General features: G+C 43.9%; 1 protein-coding gene across 1 annotated transcript in view; it reads right to left on the bottom strand.

Moving 5' to 3' along the window:
* The window catches only part of Ryr2 (ryanodine receptor 2), a 232,881-nt gene that overhangs the window by 179,060 nt on the left and 26,117 nt on the right, over nucleotides 1-27,704 (bottom strand). Inside the window, exons 4-12 of the mRNA XM_090318697.1 lie at nucleotides 21,638-21,652; nucleotides 20,369-20,443; nucleotides 17,328-17,406; nucleotides 16,423-16,535; nucleotides 13,920-14,022; nucleotides 13,421-13,517; nucleotides 6,638-6,712; nucleotides 4,561-4,717; nucleotides 1,998-2,162 (exon numbers count right to left, since the gene is read on the bottom strand). Of these exons, the coding sequence (XP_090174823.1) occupies nucleotides 1,998-2,162; nucleotides 4,561-4,717; nucleotides 6,638-6,712; nucleotides 13,421-13,517; nucleotides 13,920-14,022; nucleotides 16,423-16,535; nucleotides 17,328-17,406; nucleotides 20,369-20,443; nucleotides 21,638-21,652 (879 nt within the window). The remainder of the gene's footprint in view (nucleotides 1-1,997; nucleotides 2,163-4,560; nucleotides 4,718-6,637; nucleotides 6,713-13,420; nucleotides 13,518-13,919; nucleotides 14,023-16,422; nucleotides 16,536-17,327; nucleotides 17,407-20,368; nucleotides 20,444-21,637; nucleotides 21,653-27,704) is intronic.

The raw sequence follows: 27,704 nt of genomic DNA, 5'->3' as shown, positions 1-27,704 counted from the left end.
AGGACCCCACAACTGTGCATTGTCTCCTTTCTGTCCCCACTGGACAGATTATTCATGATGCTTCTCCTAGAGCCCACAACGTGGAGAAATGTGGTGAAAGACGCCATCAGCTCAGGAGTCTGGGCAGTGTGGTTTCATATAGAGGATGTCCAGATATCAGATAATATGAAGGTGTGGTTATGAAAAGAAAAGAATGACTAGAGAAAGGGAGCAGGGACGCGGTGGGGAGGAAGGCAGAGCAAGTCTGGAGAAATGTTACCATCCCCTGTGGAGGGGAGTGGGTGTGTCACACCCAGAGACCCCGGAGACCAAACCCCAGAAACACCACCATCGCCACCAGCTCCACCACATCCCCATCACCTCCACCTCCACCATCAGCTCCACCTCTACCTCCAACTCCATCACCATCTCTACCACTACCACCACCACCACCACCACCATCACTTCCACTACCCACCTCCACCATCTCTACCACCACCACCAGAATCACCACCATCACCTCCACCACCACCATCATCGCCACCACCACCACCAACAACAACTTCTAGTCACTAAGAGCTAGTAACCATGTCCCCCGGGACATGACAAAGGAAGCGAGGGTGACAATGACAATGGCAGTTTTAACATACGGTGGGGAATGATGGTAACCCAGGATCCACTGGTCTGCGTACTTATTTGTGATTCTGGGATGTATTTGAATTCTCTGAAAATTTTACAAAAGCCAGGTTCAACTGCAGGAGAGGGAAACCACTTCCTATACAGTGAATGCACACAAAGCCTTCCTAGGTTAGTGAATCCAGGTCAAACAAGTAGAAGACAAGAAGCCAGCTCGTTCCAATGAGAAGGGCCTCGCGAGAGAACTGGACCTCTACTCACATGCCTGAGAAGGAAACAGCAGGATGCACTCCAGCTCAACCCCGTCTACATCAGCCTTAACCTTCCAGTTACTCTGAACAGACTCAGCACCCTGAATGAGCTACGAGTTTACTGAAAATAAAACCTTCTGCTTCACTAAAGCCTTCCTTATCCAGGTCTCACCTTTCCCAAAGTGTCTCATTATTTAGCTCTGTGCACTGTGTGGCATGCTGTGCATGAAATATGACCTATCACCATGTAATCCCTCAGGAAACTCACAGATCAGGAGAGACAGAAAGACTTGTAGCTAGGTAAATAAAGAAGCACAGGAACGTACATAAAATGTTATAAGCTAGATATAAATGTATTATAGAAACCCAGGAGGGGGTTGGAGATTTGCTGAGACTGGACTGCCTTCTAAATTGGTCTTTCACATTTAATCTCTGCGTGGTGGGTAGAAATTAGGTGGGCACAAAGGTTTCCAAGGCTACTCCAAACAGTGAGACGATTCCATGCAAAGCACAGGCATGGCTTGGCCATGGATTTCTCAGGAAGGGAACATCAGTCTCAAGTGACACACAGGGAAGACAGAGCTCGGATGCCTGGTCTAGCAACGGGGAAGAGCAGGGACAGGGGAATGGAAGGAGGACAGGAAAAGCCCCACATCACCTTCCTGTGAGAAAGGTGAGGTTGGGGAAGGACTTCATAAAAGCCAGGAGAGAGGGCAGGAAAAGGAGCGAGGCTCACTAAACTAGAACCCACAAAGGAGGCTCTTCCTCCACCAACTTCCCCTGCAGCACGACATCCACACAATGGCTGAATTATAAAACCACAGGGCCTGTTGTGGTGGGATGTTTTCACCAAGGGACTCACTGAAAGGGCTGAAGAGTGAAGATTACCTAAGAGCTCACTTCTTCCAGGGTTGGCAATTGAAAACGATGGGGCAGAAGGGGCTGGATTCACTGGCATGCAACGTGGCCTACAGCATCCACTGGACACAATACTAAACTATGGTCTGGAGGAAAGTGACCCTTCACATTGCATGCATGACCTTGGGCAGGTGGCTGAGCGGTAGAGTGTCCTGTTTGTAGGACTTACTCCCCACCGTGGCCTCCCCCCCCCGAGCCAGTCTATGTCCTTACCTTGCGCTGTACTGACCCCATTCTTGCAGATTTTGCATCCACGGACTGGTAGGTGAGCCACAGGCCTGTATCCACATGCTGGATATAGCAGACAGAGTCCCCGTATTTTATTTCTGATGTCCCCATGCCGTCTACTTCTTTCCTTACTCCGACATCTAATTTTTCCTATGTAGAAAAAAGAGATCCGCAAAGGTTCAAATTTGAGAGTGGGAGGATAAAAGCGAGCTTACATCAACAAGAGGCTGCCTTGCTGTGAAAGTTTCCTTCCTCCGAAGTCCATAAAATAGCAGTGGTCAAGGATTCTACTGTTGCAGTCTGTTCTCTACTGAAAACCAAGCCAGGAAACTTACCAAGATACAGAACATATTCTTGAATCATTCATCCAACATTATTTTGGCCATAATTTATAAGTCTTCTTTTGCTTAATAGCAAATATGAAATCAGAGATCTTAAAATTAAGTCATTTAAGCTCAATATTATTTTATTTTCTCATTATTAATGATGAACGATATAAATGATTATTCAAAAACATTCATTTTGCATGACAATCCTTGCTACTTATTACCTGTAGGATGCTGACAAGTGAATTAGAAGTATTAAGCCTTGGTTTTCTCATGGTTAAATAAAACTAGCAATAGTACCTCAATGAAAAATCAAAAAAAATGAGATGATGCTGTAATGAGATCAGAAAAACATGGCCTAAATGACATCTAAAGTGTTTAGCAAGGAGCCTGGGATAAAATAGGCACACAAATAAACTCTAATGGTTTTTACCATGACAATGATATCTCTAATGGTTATTTCCTTTTGATTCAATTTCTGCTACTGCAGTTTCCAACTTGAATGGTGGATGTTTATGTTCTGAAAGGGAATAATGTTCCCCTTGGAAATAACAGCCTGTAAACCACAGTACAGAAAACTCATGCATCTCCTTGCTATAGCTTCTTATTCCCTTCTTCCTTGATCAGCTTTCCTTCTTCAGACTATCCTACATTTCTCCTATGTCTTCATTACCAGAAATTTATTGCAGCTACACAATATGTGCTATATAAAAAAAATACTAAAGGGCAAAAAACTATAAGATTTCAGGTTTTTCATTTCCTTTTCATTTTATACTAATATTGAATGACTCTAAAGTGATTTAGAAACACTTCTTCAAGTCAAAAAGAGTTAAAATTCTCCATACAGAAAGGTCAAGTCAAGGTCCTCTAAGAAAATACACAATTATCAATTAAGTTGAATTAACTATTATGCAAATAACTTGGAGCCTCATTCTAGGAATCTGCAATAAAACAGATAATAAACCATTCCAATTTCATGGTATCAAATGAGGGAAACTACTAATCTACTTATACCAAGTCTGTCACTAGAAAAAAAAATGCATTCTAGGGGAAAACACAGCCATAGAATTAGCTCTTCAAAAGAAAACAATGACCCGCTATAAAACATTTTTTTCTTTTATCTGAAAAGAACTAGTTTATTGTCTAATTACTTAGGCGCTCACAGAGTGTTTTGAGAAGTCCCACACGGTTAACTGTAAAGCTGCGCTGTTTGCTTTTGATCCCAGTGGTGGGTATCACTGTGGTGAGGAGAACTTCCACCATGGAATTTCCTGCCAACTGTGTCCAGGAGCTACTCGGACCCTGCATTCTCCAGTAACTGCCAAGTGCCTTTAGGGAAAGAGTGAATGCCTGCTGGATGAAAACTTCCATCCAGTCGCATTCCCTCTTCCCTTCATTTGCTATCATTTCCCGTCACTCACGCTTAAAAGAAATGCAGACCACAACACCCTGGTACTGAGTTCAAGCCTCAGTACTGGCACAAAAGAAAATAACCAAATAACAAAGTAAATAACATAAAAAATCAAAAGCGGGGAGGCCCTGGGTAATATTCCAAAGGTAACTATCTCCAAATATCAACTAGTCTCAGAAATCCAAAGGTCCATAGCATTTTGCCTTTCTAAGAGAGGAGCTAGCCAGTGTTTGGCATCATTCCTACCATTTGACCACACTTCACCATTTTCACAAAGTTAACCCAATAATGATGCAGTTGTCATAAAGCAATTTTCTGGAGCTAGTCGGGTAGATCCACCTGAAACAGTGGGTGAGAATAAGCATGAAACATTAAACATACATTGGGAGATATTGGGTCTTGCTGATGCCCAGAAAAAGAGGAAGGAGCTGGATGGAAGAATGGATGGAAGGATGGAAGGATGGAAGGATGGATGGATGGAAGGATGGATGGATGGATGGATGGATGGATAGAAGAAAGGATGGAAAGATGGATGGAAGGATGGAAGGATGGATGGATGGATGGATGGATGGATGGATGGATGGATGGATGGAAGGATGGATGGATGGATGGATGGATGGATGGATGGGTGGATGGATGGATGGATGGATGGGTTATGTGTAAGACTGAAGAACTAATAAACGCAGTGAAATATCTGGGCAGGTCTTGGTGGTTCATGGAATTGATTTTCCTGGAGAGGAATGGATGGGACGCTGGGACTCAGACACCTCAAGGAATACAATGGGGACTCCAAATGAACAGAACCCCTTACCTTGGAAGACCGGAAGGTAAAAGCTGTTGATTTCACATCAGCTTTTTCTTTGTCCATGAGCAGCAGCTTCTTGTCTTCCAGGAGACTTAAGTACTTGCCAGTGGTGACGTGGCGAAGTCGGAACGGCTGGCCCCATCGTACGTGGCTCCCGCTCCACCTGTGAACAGCAACTGCAACGTCACTGTTTCTCATCTGACAAAGAGATGCATGTCCACCACACGGCGCCTTGTGGTTCACTATGTATCTAAGGGTTTCACAGTGAGGCCATTTCACCAGCTGCACATTTGCATCTAGGAACTGTCAGGTCATTTTTTAAATATATACGTCAGTGTAATTCATCGAGAACATTGTCTAGGGGCTTCTTTTTTAGTTGTTTGTTTTCTGCCAGTCCTGGGACTTGAGCTCGGGGCCTTGGCGTTGTCCTGGAGCTCTAGTGCTCTACCACTTGAGTCACAGCTCCACTTCTGGCTTTTTTGGTAACTGGAGCTAAGATTCTTCATGGGCTTTCCTGCCCAGGATGGCTTAGAACCAAGATCTTCAGATCTCAGCCTACTAAGCAGCCAGAATGACAGGCATGAGTCACCAACATGTGACTAACCCAGAACTTAAAAATGAACAGACTGAAGAAAATGTAAAAATGTAGATAAAACATTTTGTTGCTAAGGATAGCATGATCAAGAAAAGAAAAGAAACGCAAGTTAATAAAAATCCCACACCTTGGGGTAAAATTCTGTTATGAGAGAGTTAAAATTAATAAGAACAGGGTATGCTTTACATTCTGAGTGTATCTGTAAGTCAATGGACTGGGCATATTTTCATTATCAGCTGAATATTCTGAAAAGAAGAGTGCAAACATTTTAAGTAGTCAACACTTTAGAAGTTAATCTCCGTGGATCTAATTAAACTGATGCTGACATTCTGCTATGTCAACCCTATCATATTCAAGGATGTAAACGTTTTTCCAGAATTACTCTATAGAATGCTCTCATCCAAACCAACTGAATATCATAAAATCACTTACCAATCATTAGATAGATGATTCTTTCTCTCTCGCTCTCTCTCTCTCTCTCGCTCGCTCTCTCGCTCTCTCTCGCTCTCTCTCTCTCTCTAGCATACGCACACACACACACACACACACACACACTCACTCACTCACTCACACAATTTGTAAATGTAACTACTCTAGTAGTCCTTCTTTCCAACCAAGGAGTCTGTAATCATATCAAAATAACCTCCTTAAAGTATAATAACATGTTGAAAACTGATGTTTATACAAGGATCAAACCGCCTTAGCATTAAAAAAATCTATCTGATATTTTCATTCCATTTAAAACTATGCCTTTTAAACATCACTGCTTGCATATAGTAGCTCACGCCTGTTATTCTAGCTACTCAGGAGGCTGAGATCTGAGGATCTTGGTTCAAAGCCAGCCTGGACAGAAAAGAGACGCTTACCTCCAATTACCAAAAAAAGCCAGAAGTGGAGCTGTGGTTCAAGTGGTAAAACACTAGCCTTGAGCAAAAGAAATTCAGGGTCAGAGCCCTAAGCCCTGAGTTCAAGCACTAGGATGGGAGCATACCAAAATAATCATTTTATTTATTTGAGAGCACTTATTTAGAGGAACTAAAAGGCCCCTCTTCAGACAGCCTCTGATCTCCTCAGGACTATGTATGCATCAATATACATGAATATAAATTCTTGTCACTATCATGAATACGGAGTGACTTTTTTTGCAACTCATATTTCTTGCTCTGCTATTTGTAAATAGAAAGCATTTTTTTTATCTCTGGGATTTGGGTTTCCTCTGCTTCATGTGGGCTTTTCACAAGGTTAAATTCAGAGTATTTCCAACTGGGCATGAGCAACAGGCTGGCAGACAACCGGCCCCGCCTTGCATGGCTCTCCCAAGAGCTCGCTGTGCACGCAGACGCAGTGGGGATGAGATGTAGTGACAAAGCATCTCAAGGTTCTCAGTACAAGGAAATGCAGCCATTTCTCGGGCCCACCACCTGGCTGCAAAGTAAGCGAAATGGGCCAATGAGGAAGCAACAGGCTGGACTCCGAAGTTCTACTTACGCAACTCTTAGCGTCTCTAGTCTCCAAAGCGAGCGCGCGTGAACAGATACAGCTCCGCCTTCGTAATGAACAGTTCTGTCGAAACAGAAAGATGTCCACGTCTTGAGCCTCACAGGTTTCACTCACGTGAAAATAAGAGACACACAGGCAGCTCTCCCTATTCAACACAGACTTAAAACATAGTTGTATTGCCATTTAAGTGTGGTGTAGAAGGGTTACCATTTTCTAAGTCAGGCAAGGTGTACTGGACAGCACAACTGCAATGGCTTACCCTTCCCCCAAAAAACAAATATCACCACCACCCACACAACCAAAAAAATAAATGAATAAATAAACCATGTTAACTTTTTTGCAGTGTACCACAATGGTGTTATAACTACCAGGGGGAAAAAAAAGATGGTGGACATTGGTATTATTTTAACCAAAAGATTTTTTTAATTCCAATTCATAAGTCAGAAAAAGTCAACGTGACTACATTTTCACCGAACGGAAATTTTTAAAAATGTATGCACCTATGTGAATTCATTCTGCAAGACTGGGAAAACATCAGCCTATGCTTTAATATGCTGTGTCACATTAAGGAACTCATACTGTAAGCACACCACATAAAATTCCCCCAAGGAGGTTGTCTAAGGTTATTTTCCTGTAATATAAATTCTTCTCGTTACATCATGAATTTGACGTCTCGTAGCTTTTATCATATTGTCCAACAAGATGAAAGGAGCTAGCTATTTTAGACACTGGGGCTATAAAATACAGTGTGGGTCTTATCACAATTGTTGAGCCACTTGTTTTCTCAGTAAAAAGCAGGCATTCTGACAGCTTGGAGAGTTCATCTTTAAAATGTGAGGCCCAGAAAAGATTACATTAGCATACTAATAAAAGCACAAATCCTTACAAGCTCCTCACAGGCTGACAGCACCGTAAAATTTTATAGGATACACAATTCCAATTAGAGGCCTCTAAGTACAGAAACGTATCATAAAACGCATAGCTAATTTTATAAAAACAGACGCTGTGAACAGACCCCTGCACAAAACCAGGCTGTGCCACTCGACATCTTCCCCCAGGGGACGCCACAGCTGGGGGCTCACCACCTGAGGGGAGGATAGGAATCAAGAAGTTGAAGCCATCTATCATCCCAGCTACTCAGGAGGCTGAGATCCAGAGATCCAGTTGAGGTCAATCTGGGCAATGAAATAACACTAGAGAGCTTTCATTTTTGTCATCGTGATTTCTGGTGCACTGCAGACATCCCATCGCCTCTGAAAAATCATCAGGGGTTGCTACTTTTTTTAAAAAAATAATAATAAGATAGCTTATTAAATATCTAGCTAGTAGGAAGCACCACTACTTTTTATTTCAAACCAAAAATGTCCCACAGTGAAATGCTTGCATGTAGGAGGTTAGTCACTGAAAGAATCACTGCATGAGATATCATCAGCCATGCACCCATTGGACCAAAGATGTTTGGACATGGTTGTGCTAAATACAAAACTCCTCAGCCAAGTACAACCAGAGAGGAGCTTCCTCATACTTGATAAAGAACATCTACCAAAACAAAACAGAACAACCACACAGCTAAAGTCCTCCCGATTTCCCACCAAAGCCAAGGATATTAGGAAAAGACGAGAGTCATCCCACATACCAGAATCAAGAATCTAGTGTAATAAGAAAATTCCAAGTATACTTGCTAGGATAGAAGCAGCAAAAATGTCTTTGTAATAACAAGCGTGTCAATCCTTCATGCCCTTAAGATCGACAGTAACAACTACAAACTCCTAAAACCAACTGTCCATTATCTGATACCGCTACTATAGAAAAATCAAATGCTTTCTGATTTCCAGGGAGGGGGTAAAAAATTAAGGAATTAGGATTAATCATCTCAGCATCAAAAACTGAAATACTGGTGCATAAGTCTAACGAAAAGCATGTATAAGATCTACATGGTGAACAATATTAAAACTCCCCTGAGAGAAAGCAAAGAAGAGATAAATGAATGGACAGACATCCCATGTGCATAAAGGGCATAACTCAATACACTAACTAACTTGGCTCACACTTTTAAAGCAACCTCAGTCAAACTCCTGCAATTATTTTGTGGACTTCAATCAATGGCTGTCAAGTTCCTGAGGGGTAGGGGGTGCAAACCCCAGAATGGTCTATACAGTGCTGAAGAAAAAAAATCTAATTTGAAGAGCTAACAGCAGCTGATTCTTAATCAGGGGAAATACTGCTTGCTATGGACCAACACTCGTGAAGACGGTGTGGCACTGACAGGAGTACAGACAAAGAGATCAATGGAAGAGCACACGTGGCCTAGAGGTAGAGCCACACAGAGAACGTCAGTTGGTCTTTGAAGGCTAGCAAGGGCGATTTCAAAACCTGGACATTCACTTGTAAAGATAAAGAACCCAGGCAGCCCTCACCGCGCCCCCTCCACAGCAAAGGAGAGGAGGAACGAGAGAGGTGCTCTCAAGTCTCCTTTGGGTCGTGGCCAAGGGTACATCTGGTCTGTAAAAGGTCTTTGTCCTCATGAATAAACGGTGTCTCTCTCCGTGCCAGACTGAGAAGCAGTGAATTCATTCTTCCAGCAGGCCCATCTCCTGACTTCGCAATGGTTTACAATCACAGCTCCTTAAGTCATCGTAAGATAGAAAGGGGCATGGAGGTAAAAGGATGGTCACACAGACTCACAGTCTGCTTTTGCCGGCTAAGTCACGTTCGGGAAAGTCAACAGAGCTTTTATTCCCAGATATGGTCAGGCAAGACGGCTTCATTACCCTGCACTTGAGACGAACGAGACAACGAGAGCAGGTCCTTGCCAAGAGCAACACCAGGCAAGGAGGAGGAGAAAGTTCATTCTGTACCCACCCCTCCCCCCCCTCTCTCTCTCACACACACACACACACACACACGTTTTTATTATCACACATCCCAATTAAAGTATAATCTTCTTGAAAAATGACATGGGATGTCTTCCTATGACCTGCACAGCTTTTAAATGAAGCTGCACACATGAACCTATGAGGCCATAGGAATCACAAAAATTAATTTATATATAACTAAATGTTTTACCTTAATGGTATCACACACTTGATTCAGATGGTATGTTTCATCTGTAAATAATGGTGTGTCTGCACATAGAGAAATATGCTTGTTGACATTTTACCATAACAGAAAATATCCACATACAGTACATCATGCATGAGAGGAAAAAAACTATCATCAAAAGCGTCTAGGAGACTGGCGCGAGCGGCTCACGCCTGCCATCCTAACTACTCAGGAGGCTCAGATCTGAGGGTCGTGGTTCAAAGCCAGCCTCAGTGGGTCAGTCGCCTTGAGACTCTTCCCTCCAATTAACTCCTCAAAAACCAGAAATGATGCTGTGGCTCAGAGTGCCAGAGGGCTAGCCTTGAGAAAAAGAGCTCAGGGGCAGCACCCAGACCCTGACTTCAGACCCTACAACCAAACCCACTCCACCCCCCAAAAACCCTCTGGGGCAAAAGTTGGTTTGTTTGTGTTTATGACAAGCTCTAGCCATGCAGTCTAGGCTGCATTCAAAGCCATTATCCCCCTGCCTCTGCCTCCATGCACTGCCAGACCTGGCTGAGAATCTATTTTTTAAAATACCATGTTGCATCTGATACATTCCTGACTTTCTCTGCTGCTAGACAAGTTGCAGTACCCAAGTTTCTTACTTAAACCTCCTCCACAAAAAAAAAAAATCTCAAGAAACTTAAAAGAACACTGTTATACTGCTGTTATACTTCACAGGCCTATCAGAATTCAGCCGGGATCATCTCCCAGATGGGGCAGGGAGTGTGAGGAGAATGTCTCCCTCTCCTCCAATCACTTCTACTTAAGTGCATTCCAAGGGTCTGTCTACCATTCTTTGCGAGGACATATAGGTGGCTGCCACACAGGTAGGCACACCCCACTGTGGAGAGGAAGTTAGGCGCAGACCTGTTGGTATCTCAAATTACCCAGCTCGTCTCCGAGGAACAGTTTCCATAACAACAATCCTCACTAGGCACCTTCAGCACCTGTCAGTCGACTCGCTCAGGACAGTGGACCAGAGCATCATCGAGCAAAGCATGCCTATACTTCTCACAAGACAATGTCACCGGCAGCTCGTAGAGCTGATTGGATTCCATTTTAATCACAGGGTAGAACGATCAAAATTCCAGCAGAGTTTGAGGTAAAAGAAACTTGGACAGATTTCCCTGCAACCTCTACAGCTTTCAAATCAATGGCATATATTCATTCATTCATGATGGTAACATTATAAATAATTAATTTATATTAAATAATTATATAATTAAATACACTTTATATGGTTGATATATGTATATACATGTATACATGGAGGCATCTTTCTTTCATAGTGACATCTTTATCCATTCCTCCCATAAACAGGCTGATCTCAATGAGCAACTCACCACCTACAGGCCCAGCGGCCTTTTACTTCTGTAGTTCCTTAAGACACAAGCAATGGTTTAGAGTAAGAAAATAGCAAAATGTTTAAAATTCTGTGTCAGCCAGGCTCAGTGGCTCTTTCATGGCTACTCAAGAGGCTAAGATGTAAGGATCAGGCTGTGAGACTCTTGCCTCCAATCTCTTAACCACCTTAATAAATAAATAAATAAATAATAGAAGCTGGAGGTAGACTGTGGCAGAAAGCTCAGAGACAGACATTACCCTCACTCCAAGCCCCAGGACTGGCACCAAAAACAAAAACATTAAAAAAAAGAGCCAGAAAAATTAAGTCAGAAAAATAAAGTACTCCATATGTTAAGATTTAAAAGAATTATAAGTTAAAATTTTAAAGAATTATTCTTATCATTTTTATGCAAATGATCCCCGAATCCCAGTATGTAATCAAGACAAATGGAATCCTTCTTTTCTCCGCGCTCTTCTGGAGGCTCCCGCCAGTCTATGCCTGACGCAGCTTCTCCCCCAGGCCATGGTCTGCCATCCACTTTAATCTCATTTCAGGAAGTGGACATACTATAAAAGGGAATACAGACAGATGTTCTCACTGCCACCAGAACCTTGAAAAACACTCCCAGGAGGTTCGGCTGGATACACACTGGACTGGACGAGAGTGGCGGTCAGCGTTCCACCACGACGGGCCTGGGGTTGGCAGGCCTAGCAGGGGTGCGGTGAGGAGCAGTCTGGGCCATGTGCAGGCTGCAAATATCTTTGAAATCCCCCCTGGCTTTCTCCGCAATAAAGCCAGCAGGCTCCAGGCTGTCTGGGATCTCCCCGGGCCTCCCGCGCTCCACACATAGGCCCACATCCCGAAATCTTTCCCACCCGTTCCAGCTCCACGAGGCCTGCTGGGGCTCAAAGGGGCGGCGATGGCACCAGCAACCACTGCAACCATTCCATTGCCATTACACACTCGCTGCTGGCTCTACTCTGCACTGCGCTCTGAACGACACCCCACAAGCCAGAAGGTGAGGACTCAGCTGTACTTCACGCAGTGTGAAAAGCCGAAAGCAACGCAGTCGCCTGTGGGAGCCTGAAGCTGATCTAGCCCACGGCCCAGCATGCCCAACCACGATGGCTACCGCTAGGCGGCAAGAGCCAGAAGCCCTCCAGGGAAGCCTGGGTTCCAGCCTGGGCCTGCAGCGGAAGACGCTGCCCTGGGATGAACCAGGCTCTGCTCCTTTCTGTGCCCAGGGCCGCCCTGGCTCTGCAGCTGGCCGTGCTGCACTGCCCACAGCGGCTCTCCTCCCAGGGCCTCTGCATCCCTGAACACAATGCCAACCTGCCCACACACCCTCCTGTCACCTCCTTCCTCTCCACCCGAGCCACCGCGCCAGCCTGCACCCACACCTCCCACCCCCCACTCCACCCGCTCACCCCACACTCTCCCATCCCTTCCCCGTGGAAAGCAGCATTTTTAGCTCTGGAAATTTCTCCAGGCTCTGCATTCTGCGCATGAGCACAACAGATAGGCCTGCCTGGCCAGAGCCAAGTCCTGAGACCAGGCTCCAGGGTGCCTGGCCCCACATGAGCTACTTCAATGGCTATTCATTTCCTCAACGCTCTCCTATGTCTCCTTCCCGAATCACAGCCAGCAATATCTATTAGACAAGCTACCCAGGTAGCCACACTAATGTTATGAGAAACGCCGGTAAAACATCACAAACCACGCCGACAGAGCCTTTGCGCACTGCCATCTCCCATGGCTGTGCCCACCTCGCTGTGTCCCCAGAGTTGCTCGTGACACGGCAGTTGCATGCAAATCACCACCGGCATTTTTACAGTTTTAACATAGGGTAGTTTTTTCTTTTCCAGGTAGAGGCAGACAATGTTCACCTTTGTGCAGTGCCATTAACGGGAGAGGTACTATAGTGAGACGTGGCCGATTTCGTCCCCTGCCAGCACTGGGGAGCTAAGTGAAAAGGGTCCCAACATTTTACACCATTCCACAACTCTGCTCCTCAGGCTGGGTTTGAAATGAAGCGTCGGAGGGGGAAATTCACCGACACTAATGAAGCCTTCATGACATTTCAAGCAGCTAAAGTTGATGTGTTCCCTCCGCCCGCTCCTTTCATTTGCCGCAAGGCTTCTGAATGGAATCTAGTGATTTAAAAATACCCAGCAAGAAAAACAGCTGGGGGCGGGGGGAGGGAGTAACTCTTCTTAAGAAACCAAGCAACGGATCACGCTGCCCCAGTGTGCCTTCTGTGATGACAGCGCCCTGACAGACAAGTTCTTCGTGAAGGAAAGTTCCATCAGGGCACACCAAGGCCAGCGCAGAGTACCCACCTCCTCTGCTCTTCTCCATGTCCCCCGGAAGGGACGGTGAGGCACTCGTCCATGTGGCCATGAAGCAACCGGAGGACGTCACCGCCAATCAGATACCCTGCAAGGATCAAAGATGCCAGGGTCAAGCCAACCGCACCGTCCAAGCACCTGCTTCCATACACAGCCACACAAACCCCACCACGAGACACACACATGTGCACACACGTGCATGCACACACATACACAACGTGATCCTGTCCAAGTGAGAGGAATGCAGATTCCACCCTGGAAAGCCAGCCATCGAGCTCAAGTCTGCTGATGAACTGTGCGGACTTTCACCGGCCTAACTGAACATTCCCAGAGGCTGAGAAATGAGAGCAAAACAACCCTTGGGAGGTGAGCACCATCCTTCCATGCTGCCACAGGGAATTTGGGCGACAGAAGACGGCTCACTGGCAAGCAGTTCACTGGAACAATTCCAAAGAGAGTCATGGCGTGCGCACGGAGGGGAGGGTTTTACCTTGGGCTGCCTCGCTCCCCGAGCTGATGGGGGCCACGCTCCAGAGGGTCTGCTGGAAGGCTGCGTCCACGTGCAAGCTGCCGGTGACGCCGTAGGACAAGTGCTGCGAACAGGCAAGGGAGGCGTGGCTGCCGAGTCCCGCTGGGCAAGCACGCCTGGCAAACCCAACACTCTTATTTGCCAAAAAAGATGATTTTTTTGTCTTAAGGCATGTTGATGGGGAAAAAAATGTCACAGAAAGGTGGCACTTGAAATGATCATGACTGTTGACCACAAAAGACATGGTTTTTACTGAGCCCTGGTCTTCTTTTTATGAAGTCCTTTACAGAAACTGTTCACTGCAATTTGACATCCTAGCCAGTAGATGGCAATATTTCCTAATAGCTGCCTAACATTAGGGCATTACATCTCTATAACTCAAGATTTCAGGTTGTCCTTGTTAAAAAAAAAAATAGAAATGTATTCAAATAATATAATATTTGACACACGTCAGGTATAAAGGTATTATTTATTAAATGTTAACTAAGGCTGGGCATGGTGGCTCATGCCTGTTCAGAGAATGACATTTGAGGATGGCATATATGCCAATTTGGGCAGACAAGTTCTACATAAAAACTCTCATCTATAGCTAAAAAGCAAAATGCTGGACGCAGAGTTGTGGCTCAAGTGATAACCTTGAACATAAAAGCTAAAGGATAGTGCATAGGCCCTGAGTTCAAGCATGGGCAGAAAAAATGTAGACAAATAGATAGGTAAACTGAAAACAAAATTATGAATACAGAAAAAAAGATACCGCCATTATTTTACTAATCCCTCCTTGGCTACCTTTAAATTTTCTGAACTATACCTGTCTGAGCGTTTGCCGAGGATAACACCAGTAGCCCTGCAGTGTCTCGGCAGTGCCCACCGAGGGCCGCTGGCAGCCTGGGCACCTAATGACTTTCACCCTATCAGATACATCTTGGAACCCGGTTCTGCAGCCCAGCATTGGTGGCTCATGTCTCTAACCGCAGCTAGTCATCAGGCTGAGATCTAAGGATCCTAGTTCAAAACCAGCGAGACTCTTGTCTCCAATGGAGCACCAAAAAGATGGAAGTAGAGCTGTGATTCAAGTGGTAGAGTGCTAGCCTTGCACAAAAAAAGCACATGGACAGAGCCCAGGCCCTGACTTCATGTCCCCCTCCCCGCCCCCACCACACACACACACACACACACACACACACACACACACACACACACAGTTATCTGAAGAGAATTCAAAACCCTAAGGCTTTCCTTTAATCTCACTCTGAAGTCAAGTAAAACCTCATTTGATATCGCAGTAAGTAGATAACCCTTAGTTGATTCATGATGGTGTCACTGAACCATAGTGGGGTAAGTAGTAAGGGAGCAATTCTCCTGTCTGGGGGAGAAGATAAAACACAGGAACAACACACTGCAGGTCCATACGTTTAAGATGTTTCATGAGCTGTAATTTAAAAAAAAAATGGGGCAAGAATTCTAAGAGCACTTGTGTCCCCAAATACAGCTGGAACAGAGTTCACGAATCCAGCTAGAATCACTTTCCTGGGTCACAGTCCCGGGTCCTGGGCCTTGAGGCCTGCCCGACGGCCATTCCACAGGAGAGGTGGGACTTCCGACAGCCCGAGCTGGAGGGTTTCCTGGGATCCCCTGACCTGGGCCTCTGTGAGGAATATGCCGTCTCCAGATCCACCCGTGCACACGTTGGACGTGGGTATATATAATCAATGATAATCAACGTGGGACCGTGTTAATGTGCATCTTTAAAGCACACTACGGGCTTGGTAAACCAACCTGGTGGGGCTTCCAGCGTGAAGACAAACATCACAAACCTCATCACCCACGGGCGGGCAGCTGGCTGTAATAGACTCACAGGACAGGAGTTCCCAATCTGAGGCCCACGAAGTTGTATTTCAATACTTTCCATTTCCTTTGGAATGTTATGTATTTACTTTATTATGCATTTTTAATCATGATAATGGTGAAGTCAAAATGCTTTTTCAGACTGCCAGAGGATCCCATTGTCCCAGTGTTTTAAAGAATCTCTAAATTCAACCCTTATCTGATGCAATTATTCACTCGTTTATTTATCTCTCACTAAATGTCAGGCACTTGGGCCCTCAAGATAGAGCATTCAAAATAAATTATCATCTGGAGACAGGGAACACAAGTAAATAAGTCATATTACACCCCAGGCATCAAGTTTTTCTCCTGATAAACATACGAATAAACAAGGGACACACAAATGGGCTTCATCTGTTGGAAAATGTCACAAATTATTCCTCCACAACGAATGCCTTGATTGGTGATTGGTGATTGGTGATGCCGCAGCCTGGCAATCGTCTTTCTGTGACCAGGCATGTTACAAGCTTGGCTTCTCTAGACTCAAATTCCGCTTTTAGCAGGAGCCTCAGATGGATCATATCACTGCCTTGTCATTCACGGCAGCCCCACACCCACGGTGTCACTTAACCACACTTACCAAGTACCTCTCCGAGGACACGCTGACCAAAATGAGGTCATCTCCCACCCGCACTTTCTCTCCTTCGGATCGCTGCTTGGAGGCCGGGTGAATGGTCCACCAGCAGGCTTCCCCTGAGGAGTCACAGGAGACAGAGACACACACACACACAAGGATACGTAAGCTTGCCATCTATTTGCTTTGACGATGATTCTATGGCACAGGCCGTGCTCTAGAAATGTTCGTTCTCTCCCCGTCACCAGCTTTCGCATTTTTCCGAAGTGAATTCTTTTTCTTGACTATTTCCTCAATGCCAGAATGAAGTTCCACAACAAGAGAGTTGCCAAGAGTTTTGGTCCACCAAGGTTTTCCCAGCCCCTTGCTAGTATATTTTAGCCATTCCCGTATGAATATATGATTGTATAAATGAGCAATCCAATCACTTTCCTTAAGAGAACCAAGCATTTATGGTTTGTAAAAGACTGTAAAAGATAAAAGATTGCATAGTCAGTGTGTCCAGCAGTCCCTAAAGTAATTGTTCTTCAGAAAACCAAGAACACAATGTTTTTACACTTCTACTTTGGTTCTCTAAAAACAAACACTACTATATACATTTGTACTTCAAAAAATATGAAAATGATGCCAGGTACTGGTACCTCACACCTATAACCCTAACTACCCAGGAAGCTGAGATCTGAGGATTGCAGTTCAAAGCCAGCCTAGGCAGAAAAGCCCGTGACACTCTTATCTCCAATAAACCAGCAAACAATGAGCTGTGAATGGAGCTGTGGCTCGAGTGGTAGACCACCAGCCTCAGGATAGCACACATGTCCTGAGTTCAAACTCCAGTAAGGGCATAAACAAAACCACTCCTTTAACGTATTTCCAATCACGTTGCCCTGGCTCTCCACGCACAAGGCACTCACCCGTGGTGTCCTCTTGCAAGCCCACGTCGAAAGCCAGTTTGTCAGTTGAGGATCGAGAGGTTGACAGACAGCACAAATACTAAAAAAGTACAGAATTGGCAGCCATCATTAAGTGTTTCTAGTCACATCAGAGTCTTACTGCCACCAGGAGCTGGATGTCTATCTATTTCCACTGAATAGTCTTTTTCTAAAAAAAAAAAAAAAAAGAAGTCCGGATGCCTCTGCACAAAGCACTGGCTTTCAACAGTGCAACCGTGTACGGCAGCCATATTCTAAAGGAAATGCCCAACGTTTCCTCCTGAGAAAAGATTGGGCACCAACCATGCCACATGAGGACAAGAAGACAAGTGACAAGTGATTGGGGCGGGGTGGGGGGAGGCTGTCTTGCTATGAGAATCCTGAGAATCACGAGAATCATGGAAAACCAGACACATTCATCTCAGCCTTCTGCTTTCATGGCAAAACTTCTTTTGAACTCTTTGACGTCCACTCAGAGTGTATCTGCCTACGCTGCCTGGCGGCCCCTGGGCCTGAGGTTTCCACGCGTGGGCACTTCCCTAAGAGAAATCAGCCTGGCCACACAATCTGCCCCTCTGTGTGTTCCTAACTACCCATTCTTGGCAGGAAGCTGAGGCCCATTCCCCCTAGCCTGCTGCGACTTCAGATGCCTGTGAACACTGCACTGATGGGAACGCAAGCTTGAAATATATACAGCCGTCTTCACAAAGGAGCCCAGGGCCTGTGGGAAGGGGCACGGGAGCCCTTGGAGCAGGCCCAGACCACTGGCGTTTCAGGCCACTGGGGCCGCTCCAGAAGTCCTGAAGGATTCAAGAAAGGCTTCCCAAGCGCCTCTCGTGGAAGAACGCCCACCCAGCAAACGGGCATGAGTGGGAAGGAAGGAGATGAACCATGGGGCCGGGCTGACACAATGGGCCCACCTCAGTGCCCGGGGACGGGCTGCTGAAAACACATTTCCATCAAACATGCATGTTTAATTGCTTTGCTCCAATTGTGATATATCTGCCTCGTACCCAAGTCACTCTCTGAAATGGTATTACATTTTTATGTTTTTTATATCTTCCATGTCAGCCAGGAATTTCCGAACAAAATTATATAGAAATAGCCGATTAAATGTCTTGTTTTTTATCTATTTATTGGTTTTAATGTTATCAAGAAAAAGCTTATGCAGGGCTAGGAGTTCGGCCTGGTGGTAGAGTGCTTGCCTAGCATGCACAAAGACCTGGGTTCAATTCCCCGCTACCACATACACAGGAAAGCCAGAAGTGGTGCTGGAGCTCATGTGGTAGAGTGATAGCCTTGAGGAAAAAGCCCAAGTACAGTGTTCAGGCCCTGAGTTCAGGCCCCAGGACTGGAAAAAGAAAAAGAAAAAAGAATAAGCTTATGCATGTTGTGGCACTGGTTACTGATTATTGATATTCTTTCCAGTAGGTAAATAACCACCAATGCTGCATTTAATTAAGAGGCATTAAAGCTGGGAAATGGCGGCTCATGCCTATAATTCTAGCCACTCAGGAAGCTGAGATTTGAAGGATCACAGTTCAACGCCAGCTAGGGCAGAAAACTCTTGCAAGGTTCCATCTCCAATTTGCCAGAAAATGCCAGAATAGATAGCCATGGTCAAGTGGTAGAATATCAGTTGTGAGTAAACCTAGCAAAGAGCTCAAAGCCTTGAGTTCAAACCTCACTCAGACCCTGGTACATACAGAGGAAAAAAAATAGGATGGTCACAAAGTCTTATTACAGACTTTCTTCAATACTTATTAGATGATAACAACTTTCTGATTTGACCTATTTATGAGATATAGCATGTGAATGAAAATTATATTATTAAACCATAACTTAAGTCATGCCCCACACCTCCTAACTTCTCTTGTTCAATTGAATCATGATATTAATATGCATGACTAGAAGTGTGTGTGTGTGTGTGTGTGTGTGTGATGAATCTTGGTATTAAGACAGGTCTCTCGCTCAAAAAAGATTTATACGCCATTGGATTTATCTTGTTTTTAAAAACAAGTGATCATCAATTGTATTATACTTCCAGATATTGAGCTTTAATGTAATCACTAAGGCTGGGCTAATGAAAACTAAATAACAAGGAAATCTCACGTTGTCATTAAGTGTAAACAAACCAAGAGATAAATTTGGTCCTACGAGACCTCAATTAAATCAGAAAGCTTCTCTTAGTCATGTGAATTCAGCAATTTTTTCTTCTATACTTTTCAAATCTTACACATTAGTAGTTTTAATTTAAAAAGTAAAGTAGTTAATAAAGAACGTAAGCAGAGTGAAACTTCTGTTTCTCTTAGGTATATTATGTCAACATACAACATTTATAAAATATATAATATACATACATGTATTGTTTTAAATAATGGAAGTGGAAAGAAAGTCATTGAGGGGTAAGACTTATTGAAATATCATTTTTGAAATCCCCTTATATACAACTAATGTAAGCTAATAAAGTTTCAATGTGTGAGTGTGTGTGTGTGTGTGTGCACGTGTGTGTGTTTTTGTGTGTGTGTGAGTGTGTGTGTTTGTGTGTGCAAGTGTGCACATATAAGATTAAAGTAGAGAAGAAGAAAACTGCCTGTGATGCTCAACAGATAACTAGTGAAAAAAGATGAAGCAAAAAAATGGAAGAGAAGCCTTAGTTAAGAAGAAAAAGGTGGGAATGAGAATTGAATGGATAGAATTGACATTAGAGCTCACAGGCAGTATTCCGTCGTATTTTTAAGAAAGAAGTCTTGATTCTTTTATAAATTTAAAGCCAGAAAAGGAAAACCCTTATTTGACCCTGATAACCTCTTTCTTCTTAAAATGACCCTCTCTCCAAAGTTATTAAAAATAACACCAAGAAACAACCGCCATCTCCATTAATCTGCATCCTGTAAATGAGAGAACTTGGTAGAGTGCAGGAATCTTAAGGACCCCTGTGTCAGAGCCCGTGAAGAGCGCCGTCCAATAGATACGACCGACATGTCCCAAACGGACCCTCACGGCTGCCAGCATCCACTCACCATGCCGCTGTACGAATGGCGGAGCAATATGGCGTGTCCATAGAGGAGCGTCCGGTGGCCACCACCCTGGGCCGTCTGCACGACAGGAGGAGAAAGAAGACAAAGATCCAGATGAGATAAAGATCCTGGTGGCACCCAGACCAGAAAAGGCTTTCCTGCACCCGAGGGAAAGTTCAGCAGGAAAGAATGAAGAAAAAAAAATGACTGTGAAAGCAGAGCTTCGTGGAGATGATTCTGGAAGTGGACGGCCACTGAAGGAAGCCTGGGGACTGAGGCTGGGCTCCGTGTGGCTCTCGAGGTCAGCGAATCACCATCAATGTCTACAATGTACTCAATGATCTCCAGGAGGCAGGAGCCAGGGGACCTGGCCGTCCTGGCACCAAAGCACCTCGCTAACTCCCTGACATACAAGAGGCACAAAGCTCAACCCGGATTCAGTGACGGTCCTAAAACGCGGAGGGAATCCCACTCCCTCCACACCTGTAACCTTTTTATTCTTCCCAACTGCTTCCTGAAATGGGTCTAACCGTGTTCTGAGACTTCTAAGAGTGCTTCTTAAATCTTGGTGTGTTAAGATACTAAAATGAAGCTTCTTGGATGTCACCACTGAGATTCTGATTTGTTCAGCCTACGTAGTAATACTTGGAAAACAGAAGAATTCATTGCTTCATAAACAACCAATTTTTCCCTATGCTTAAAACAAAACAAAACAAAACAACTCTGTTTAACTCACCCCACCTTCCGAGAATCACCCGGGGTGAGCCCAGGGCACAGCAGGGGCTGCGACGTGTCCCTCCATCCATGGGCCCCGAACTGGGAGGATTCTCAGCCCTGCCACCCTTCAGGAGCAAAATCACTTATCTGGACAAAGCCAGTGTCCCCATGAGAGTGTAACCCCGGCTGGCACGCTTGTGATGGCATCGAAGCCACACGTCTCCTGAAGAAACAGAGCAGGCTTTGCACGGTGGCAGCTCAGCTCCTCACGGGGAAGCACAGAGCCTGGTTCTCTCTCGCAAGCAGCAGCATCTGCTGCAGCCACACTGCTCAGCAAGGCTCTAGGCCAAACCAGGATGGAAAGGTGAAAACCAAATACAATCAAGCATCTTTTTCTGATGAAATGGCCCAAATTATTCTGTGTATGCAGCTAACCAGACATGAACAGAGAGAAAAAGAGAGAGGAGAGACACAGAGAGAGAGAGAGAAAGGGAGAGGGAGGGAGGGAGGGACAGAGAGAGAGAAGAGAGAGAGAGACATGATCCAATGTCTTACCTTCATCATGAATTTCTGTAGGGACACAAGGAAAAGAGAGAAAAGATTAAACACAAATCATGTCAAAGCCTTGTTTAAATGATCTATTACTTATCCATACTCCCTTATCCTAATGGAGCCATGTCACACATGAAGCATTCAGAAAGGTCCCCGTGTTGCTGCAATAATACTAGAGCACTAACTCTACATGCCACAGGCCTGCCAGAGCGAGCAACACTGTTCCAGAACGTTCTGCATTAGTTCCGTTTTGGGTGAAGGCATGCCGCCCTGCTGCAGCGTGTGACTCTAGTTACAGCTTCTCTAAGCAGGGAGAAGGAGACAGTCTTAACTTCAGCCCTGAAAATGCTTCATGAGCAAAAACTCTCATTTCACCCTTCGCTTATGGAGGCAGCAAGGCAGAGCCACCCCGCTAGTCTAAGTAAGGCCTCGCCAATGTCTGTGCAGCATTCATGCAAAGAAAGAATTCCTTAGACACCGTGAGAGGCAAACCCCAGAGAAAAATCCAAAAAGAACTTCTCTTTTTTCCCTGAAAGTAATCTGGTCTCCTCCCGTGAATTAAAACAGTTCCTTTGTTTCCGCAAAGCATTATGGCCTGGCATTGGTGGCTCAAGCCTGTAATCAAGGGGCTGAGATCTGGGAATCAAGATTCAAAGCCAGACCAGGAAGAAAACACCCAAGAGACTCTTACCTCCAATTAAAATCAGAAGTGGAGGTATGGTTCATGTGGTAAAGTACCAGCCTTGAGTGAAACAGCTGAGAGCACACACACACACACACACACACACACACACACACACACACCATTATGTACATCTTTCCTCTTTTCTCCCTAGATCTCCTTAAGCTTTCTGGCCTTCCTTTGAAGAGAAGTCCACAGAGGACAAAGAACTAAGGAGGACAAAACAACATTGTATTTTCAAAACTTCAGGCTGAAGTCAGCTGTGTGGCACCCGGCCCTGTCCTGGACTGCAGAGGGGGAGAGATGTGCATTTGCATGACTCTAGGAAACTCAGCAGGGCACATCTCCCACTGCAACTGCTCAGCCATGTGAAAGCATCTTCCGGAAACACACCTGCACAGGGGCGTGTGCCCTGCGGACCAGAGAGGCCCTGCAGGATGGCAATACTTTGTGCTTCCAATGTATCATGTTCTGGGAAAACTGCAATGGATATCACTGGACAAGAGCTAGAAATCTCACAAGTCACAATAAGGAATCATAAAAGCAGTTACAGGCACCTAGCAAGAGTCCTGACCTCATGTGGGTCCCCCAGAGCACTTTCTGGGTGGTGGACAGCTCTCACAGACACAAAGGGAAATGTTCAATTCTTCATGGCAAAGCTACAAGAGACCACGTGCTATCTTTGATTCATGGCATGGAAACACATGTTGCTGGCTCCACATACAAACGTGTCTCTTCTGAGTCTAAGGGATTTGACATATCTCGCTCTCTATACATATATGTATATATAATTATATATAATTGTATACATAGGTATTTGCATTTTATTTAATATTCATTAAATAAAAATAAATTATTAAATGTAATTCATTAAATTATTATGTTTTATATTTCTTATATTGTATAAATATATATATAATTATCTGGTTCTGCTTTAGGAGGGCAAAGGAAAATTAATAATGCCAATAAGCCAACTATAAGTCCTCACATTTAATCACTGTGACACATGTTCATCTATCACAGAGACCAGAAATGCTGAAAAATGAGGTTGAAGAAATAGTGAATACCCCAGTGTTTCCTCTGGTCTGTCTCAGCAGAGAATAGTTGTAGGTCAAAAAGCAATACAGTGACACCCTCCAAAAACATACAGAGAGTCATAACTTGAAAACAATAGAATCCAGTGCTATATGCAGGTTACCGTCTAGTATAAAAACACATCAACTAAATTAGGTTAAAGAAGATTCTAAATTATGTTCTAACATGACTGAATCTTGACACCGTGCAAGCATTTCGTAGAATGCCCCATATAGTTGTGTGCAAAATGCATTTTCAAAACAATTATTAACTCACAACATCCAAAATAAATGTATGTATAGTAATGACTATCTTTTTACAGAGCTGAGTAAAAGACACAGTTTGGTCTAGCAAGTCTCCGGCATAATCAATACACAGCCTGTTTCATTCTTTTAATGGTGTCACCCACGGTCTGAAATCTGCGGCTTCCATGTCAGAAACCCATGTTACGGTGAACAAGAGGATGGAGACGGAGTCAGTGGAAAACAGTTAATTATATGCGAGCCCAAACCTCGGAAATAGTGCCCCCCTTCTAAGTGTCAAGATTGGTGTTTGACAATTCCGTCAGCTTTGATTTAAGCAAGTACAAACATTCCTTTTGTTGTTTGTTTTTTGCCCATCCTAAGGCTTGAACTCAGGGCCTGAGCACTGTCCTTGGGCTTTCTCGAGGCTAGAGCTCTATTACTTCAGCCATGGCACCACTTCCAGCTTTTTCTATGTATGTGGTACTGAGTCAAGCCTGAGTCTTCTTGCATGCTAGGCAAGCACTCTACCTGTAGGTCAAACCCAGCCCCCAAACATACCATAAATAGACTTTGATGAAGGAGAGAAGAAAAGGGGAAAGGAGAGGGAGGAATGGAGAGACAGACAGACAGACAGACAGACAGACAGACAGAGGAAGGAAGAAAAACACTGAGGTTGATGTCATAGGGAAGCTATCTAGAATTAGGTTGTTATAAAAGCTATACAGAAGCCATTTTCACTTCCATTCCGAGGGAATTCTCATCGACAGTAAGAGTCGTGAGGATGTTCCAGGTCTTATATGAGGTCTCTGAGTTCTCGCTGCCCCAGCGTGAACAAGCTCAGGGATGCAAAGGGCCCAGCGGGCACACAGCTCTTCAGGGCCCATTCCTGCCAGCGCCTGAAAGGCTACTGAAATGGGAACAAAATCCCCTCACACTCTGTATCCTCACACTCTGGATCCCATCGTCACCTCATCCGCCACCAAGAAACGAGCGGAGACCTGCAAAGACACAACACCCTGGGCCACCAACTCAGGCCAAAACTAAATCAACAAATACTCATTCATCGATACCCCAAATCCACCTCAGATCTCAGCACTACAAGTAAAAGACGGGATCTCAAGACCAGGTGGCAAGCCACAGTCCAGGGGTCTCTCTCGAGGACCTGGGGGAGGGGAGAGGAAGGAAGGGCAGGAACGGCCCTGCCTTCCCCCAGAGTGCAGGGCCAGGCTAAGCAGTAGAACGGCAAAATTAAATACTTCACAACTTTTGTTCACAAAAGACAGAATTAATAGTAAAAGCCTTCCTGTTGGCCAGAAGGATGTCTTAATTTTTTACAATTTGATCCAGTTATATAAAAACATAAGGTTCTGGAAAGGGGACATTTTTTCTTTTTTTTAATAGAAACAGAGACATGTACAATTCTAAATGGAGAACTGGAAACCAGTCATTCATTGCGCCAGAGCAGTTAGTTCAAATGCTAATAGTAGAAGCCACAGTAGGAAGCAAAATAAAAGATTAGAGGCAACAGCAAACATGCATTTCTTTTTTACCACAATTGCTTTGTAAATACATGGAAACACATACCCATTTTTCCACATCAACTTGCTGTGGAAAGAAAAAGCCAAAGTAATATTTTTTAAAAAAATAGAAAACACCAAGCATTGTTTCAATGTCATTCATATCAACTAAAATGTGATCCCTGAACCTAGACCTACTTCCCTTCTAAAGGATTACAAACAGTATTTAAACATTTAATTATCAGCATTTGATATCACCAGACAAAAAAACTCTCATTAATTTCAGTAATTAGAAGGTGAAAATGCATTAAGCTAAATATGCAATGAATATGCAAAATAATTATAACCCAATCTATGAAAGAAGGGTTCCTGATCTAACTACCACTTTGTAGTTAGAAAGATCAATTTAGGAATACCTAATATCAAATTACAACTTTCTTCACAATATTTAAATTAAGTCTCTTACCTCATTCTTTTAAGCATTATATAAATTTTCACAATATAACAAAAAAGTTCACTTTGACAAATAATTTTGATCATATATGAGGATCAAATTAATTTTAAAGAGACTCATGTTAAAAAATGACTATATCCACTGTAAACAGAGTATAAGCTTATGTCTACAAAGACACCTTCTACAATGTACACAGATGGATCTTGGCAGATTGATCAGAATAATAAAGACAAATGCTGAGGGACACACTCAGTCTCGGTGAAGTTTCCAAAACTCACTCCTTTCTCTAGAATGAATGGAGTACTGTGGAAATGGTGGGGAGGTTACTCCAGATTCTTTGAGTATTCATTAGTAGCAGTATTTTTCTCAGGGGGAAATCTTGGGAATTATCCATAAAAATTTCCACCCCTTAGTAAGCTAGTTTTAGAAAGCTAGGTGCATAAAAATGCCATATACAAAGTGATGGGGCTTTTTTTAATGCTATAAAGTAATATTAAAAATATCAACCTAAAGATATAAGTGGAATTTTGTGAGGCCCTTGTAAACTCAATGGGTTATTTAAAACATTTAACTCCTTCGGAAATCTATTTAGTCTTCAAAAAATATATTCTAAATATACATCCTTTTCCTGTTTTAACAATTATTATTTAGGAAATAATACTTCAATGAAAGGAAAGGCCTAGATTCCATGATGGGTGTTCATGCTGTGAAGGTCAGGCCCCCATTGTAAATGTGAATCGAGTCTGGTGATGAGTCCATCCTTTCTGTCCTGAAGTAAAACGGCACTAACACAACCTGTCTAGGATAAAACACTTACCATGTACTGTCCCCATCGCCAGAAAAAAATAAAAATAAAAATCTTTCCTGTATCATGCTCAAGAAAAAAATAATTCAATACAAGGTGAAAACGATTTCCTCTCTATACTTATCAGAAACATACATTATATCTGGATGTTAGCAATGATGATTAAAAATACATGATAGCATGACATTTCCCCTCTAAAGCTAGACATTTCCACCTGCGTGAACAACACAAACACACACACACACACAGAGAACACATCAATCAGGACGACAACAAACATGGTGGAATGTGCCAGAAGAAACCACTGGCAGTCAAGAGTCACAGCTAACGTGGCCTCAAACTCCCCGTGATGTATACTATGAAGGAGACACAGATCCTGCGTCTCCAGAATTAGCGTGGTAACAGAGCAGACTCCGCTCCATTTCCAGAAGGCTGACACGTACGTGGGTGAGTGGTTAGCTACGTGCAGGACAAGACAAACGCTCCACAGCCCAAAGACTCAAGTACACTAAAGCTGCAACCAATCTGCGAGGCAGAGCCATTTCATGACACATCTCTTACTGACACCGACAATGACAGTTTAATTAAATCTCTGCCAGCAGTGACAGCAGACTGATCTAAATGGAGGAAAGAAAGGACAACATAAGATTCACAAAAGACCTCACTTCAGCACCTAAACCAGAAACCAATCCAGACAATGAATAAGACAAGCGAACACTCTTTTCAAATAACTTTATTATCCAACTGTAGTAAAGAAATATAATGACCCTACTATGTGAGAGAAGATACATGTTTTCATAGCCATAGGAAACGACACCAAATGTTCCATCCTATTAGCACTTTCAAAAAGGAGGGCCTTCTTTTTAAAAAGCAAAGCAAAGCAAAAAAAAAATTGCTCTAAGGGAACCAGCTGTTTTAATGCCCACTTGGTTGGGCAGGGTGAACAAGTCAATTTTTTAAAAAAGTAATTTCAAATGATTTCATTGTAGGAAAGGCAGATAATGTACATCATGTTCTTATCTTTCCATTCGGGTATTAATTATATACATTTTGGACATATGGAAACAAACTATCCTCTAACCTTTTGTGAAAAGAAAAATTGTTAGTCCTTGTTTCAAGGTGCTTCACTCAGTCTGCCTGCCTGAGTTGCGGAGTTCTATGACAAGGAAGTGTCTAGGTACAGTGGCTACAGTTGTGCCACCTTCCTCTGTCCCATCAGACGCTTAAATCCACCCCGAGTACTCCACAATCATTTTCCTGTATGTCCTACTTTTCCTCCGTGTCCACTTAGTC

The sequence above is a fragment of the Megascapheus bottae genome, chromosome 26 (assembly GCF_031878675.1).
Source record: "Megascapheus bottae isolate mThoBot1 chromosome 26, mThoBot2.hap1, whole genome shotgun sequence".
Classification (NCBI taxonomy): Eukaryota; Metazoa; Chordata; class Mammalia; order Rodentia; family Geomyidae; genus Megascapheus; species Megascapheus bottae.
This window is presented reverse-complemented; position numbering and strand designations above follow the sequence as displayed.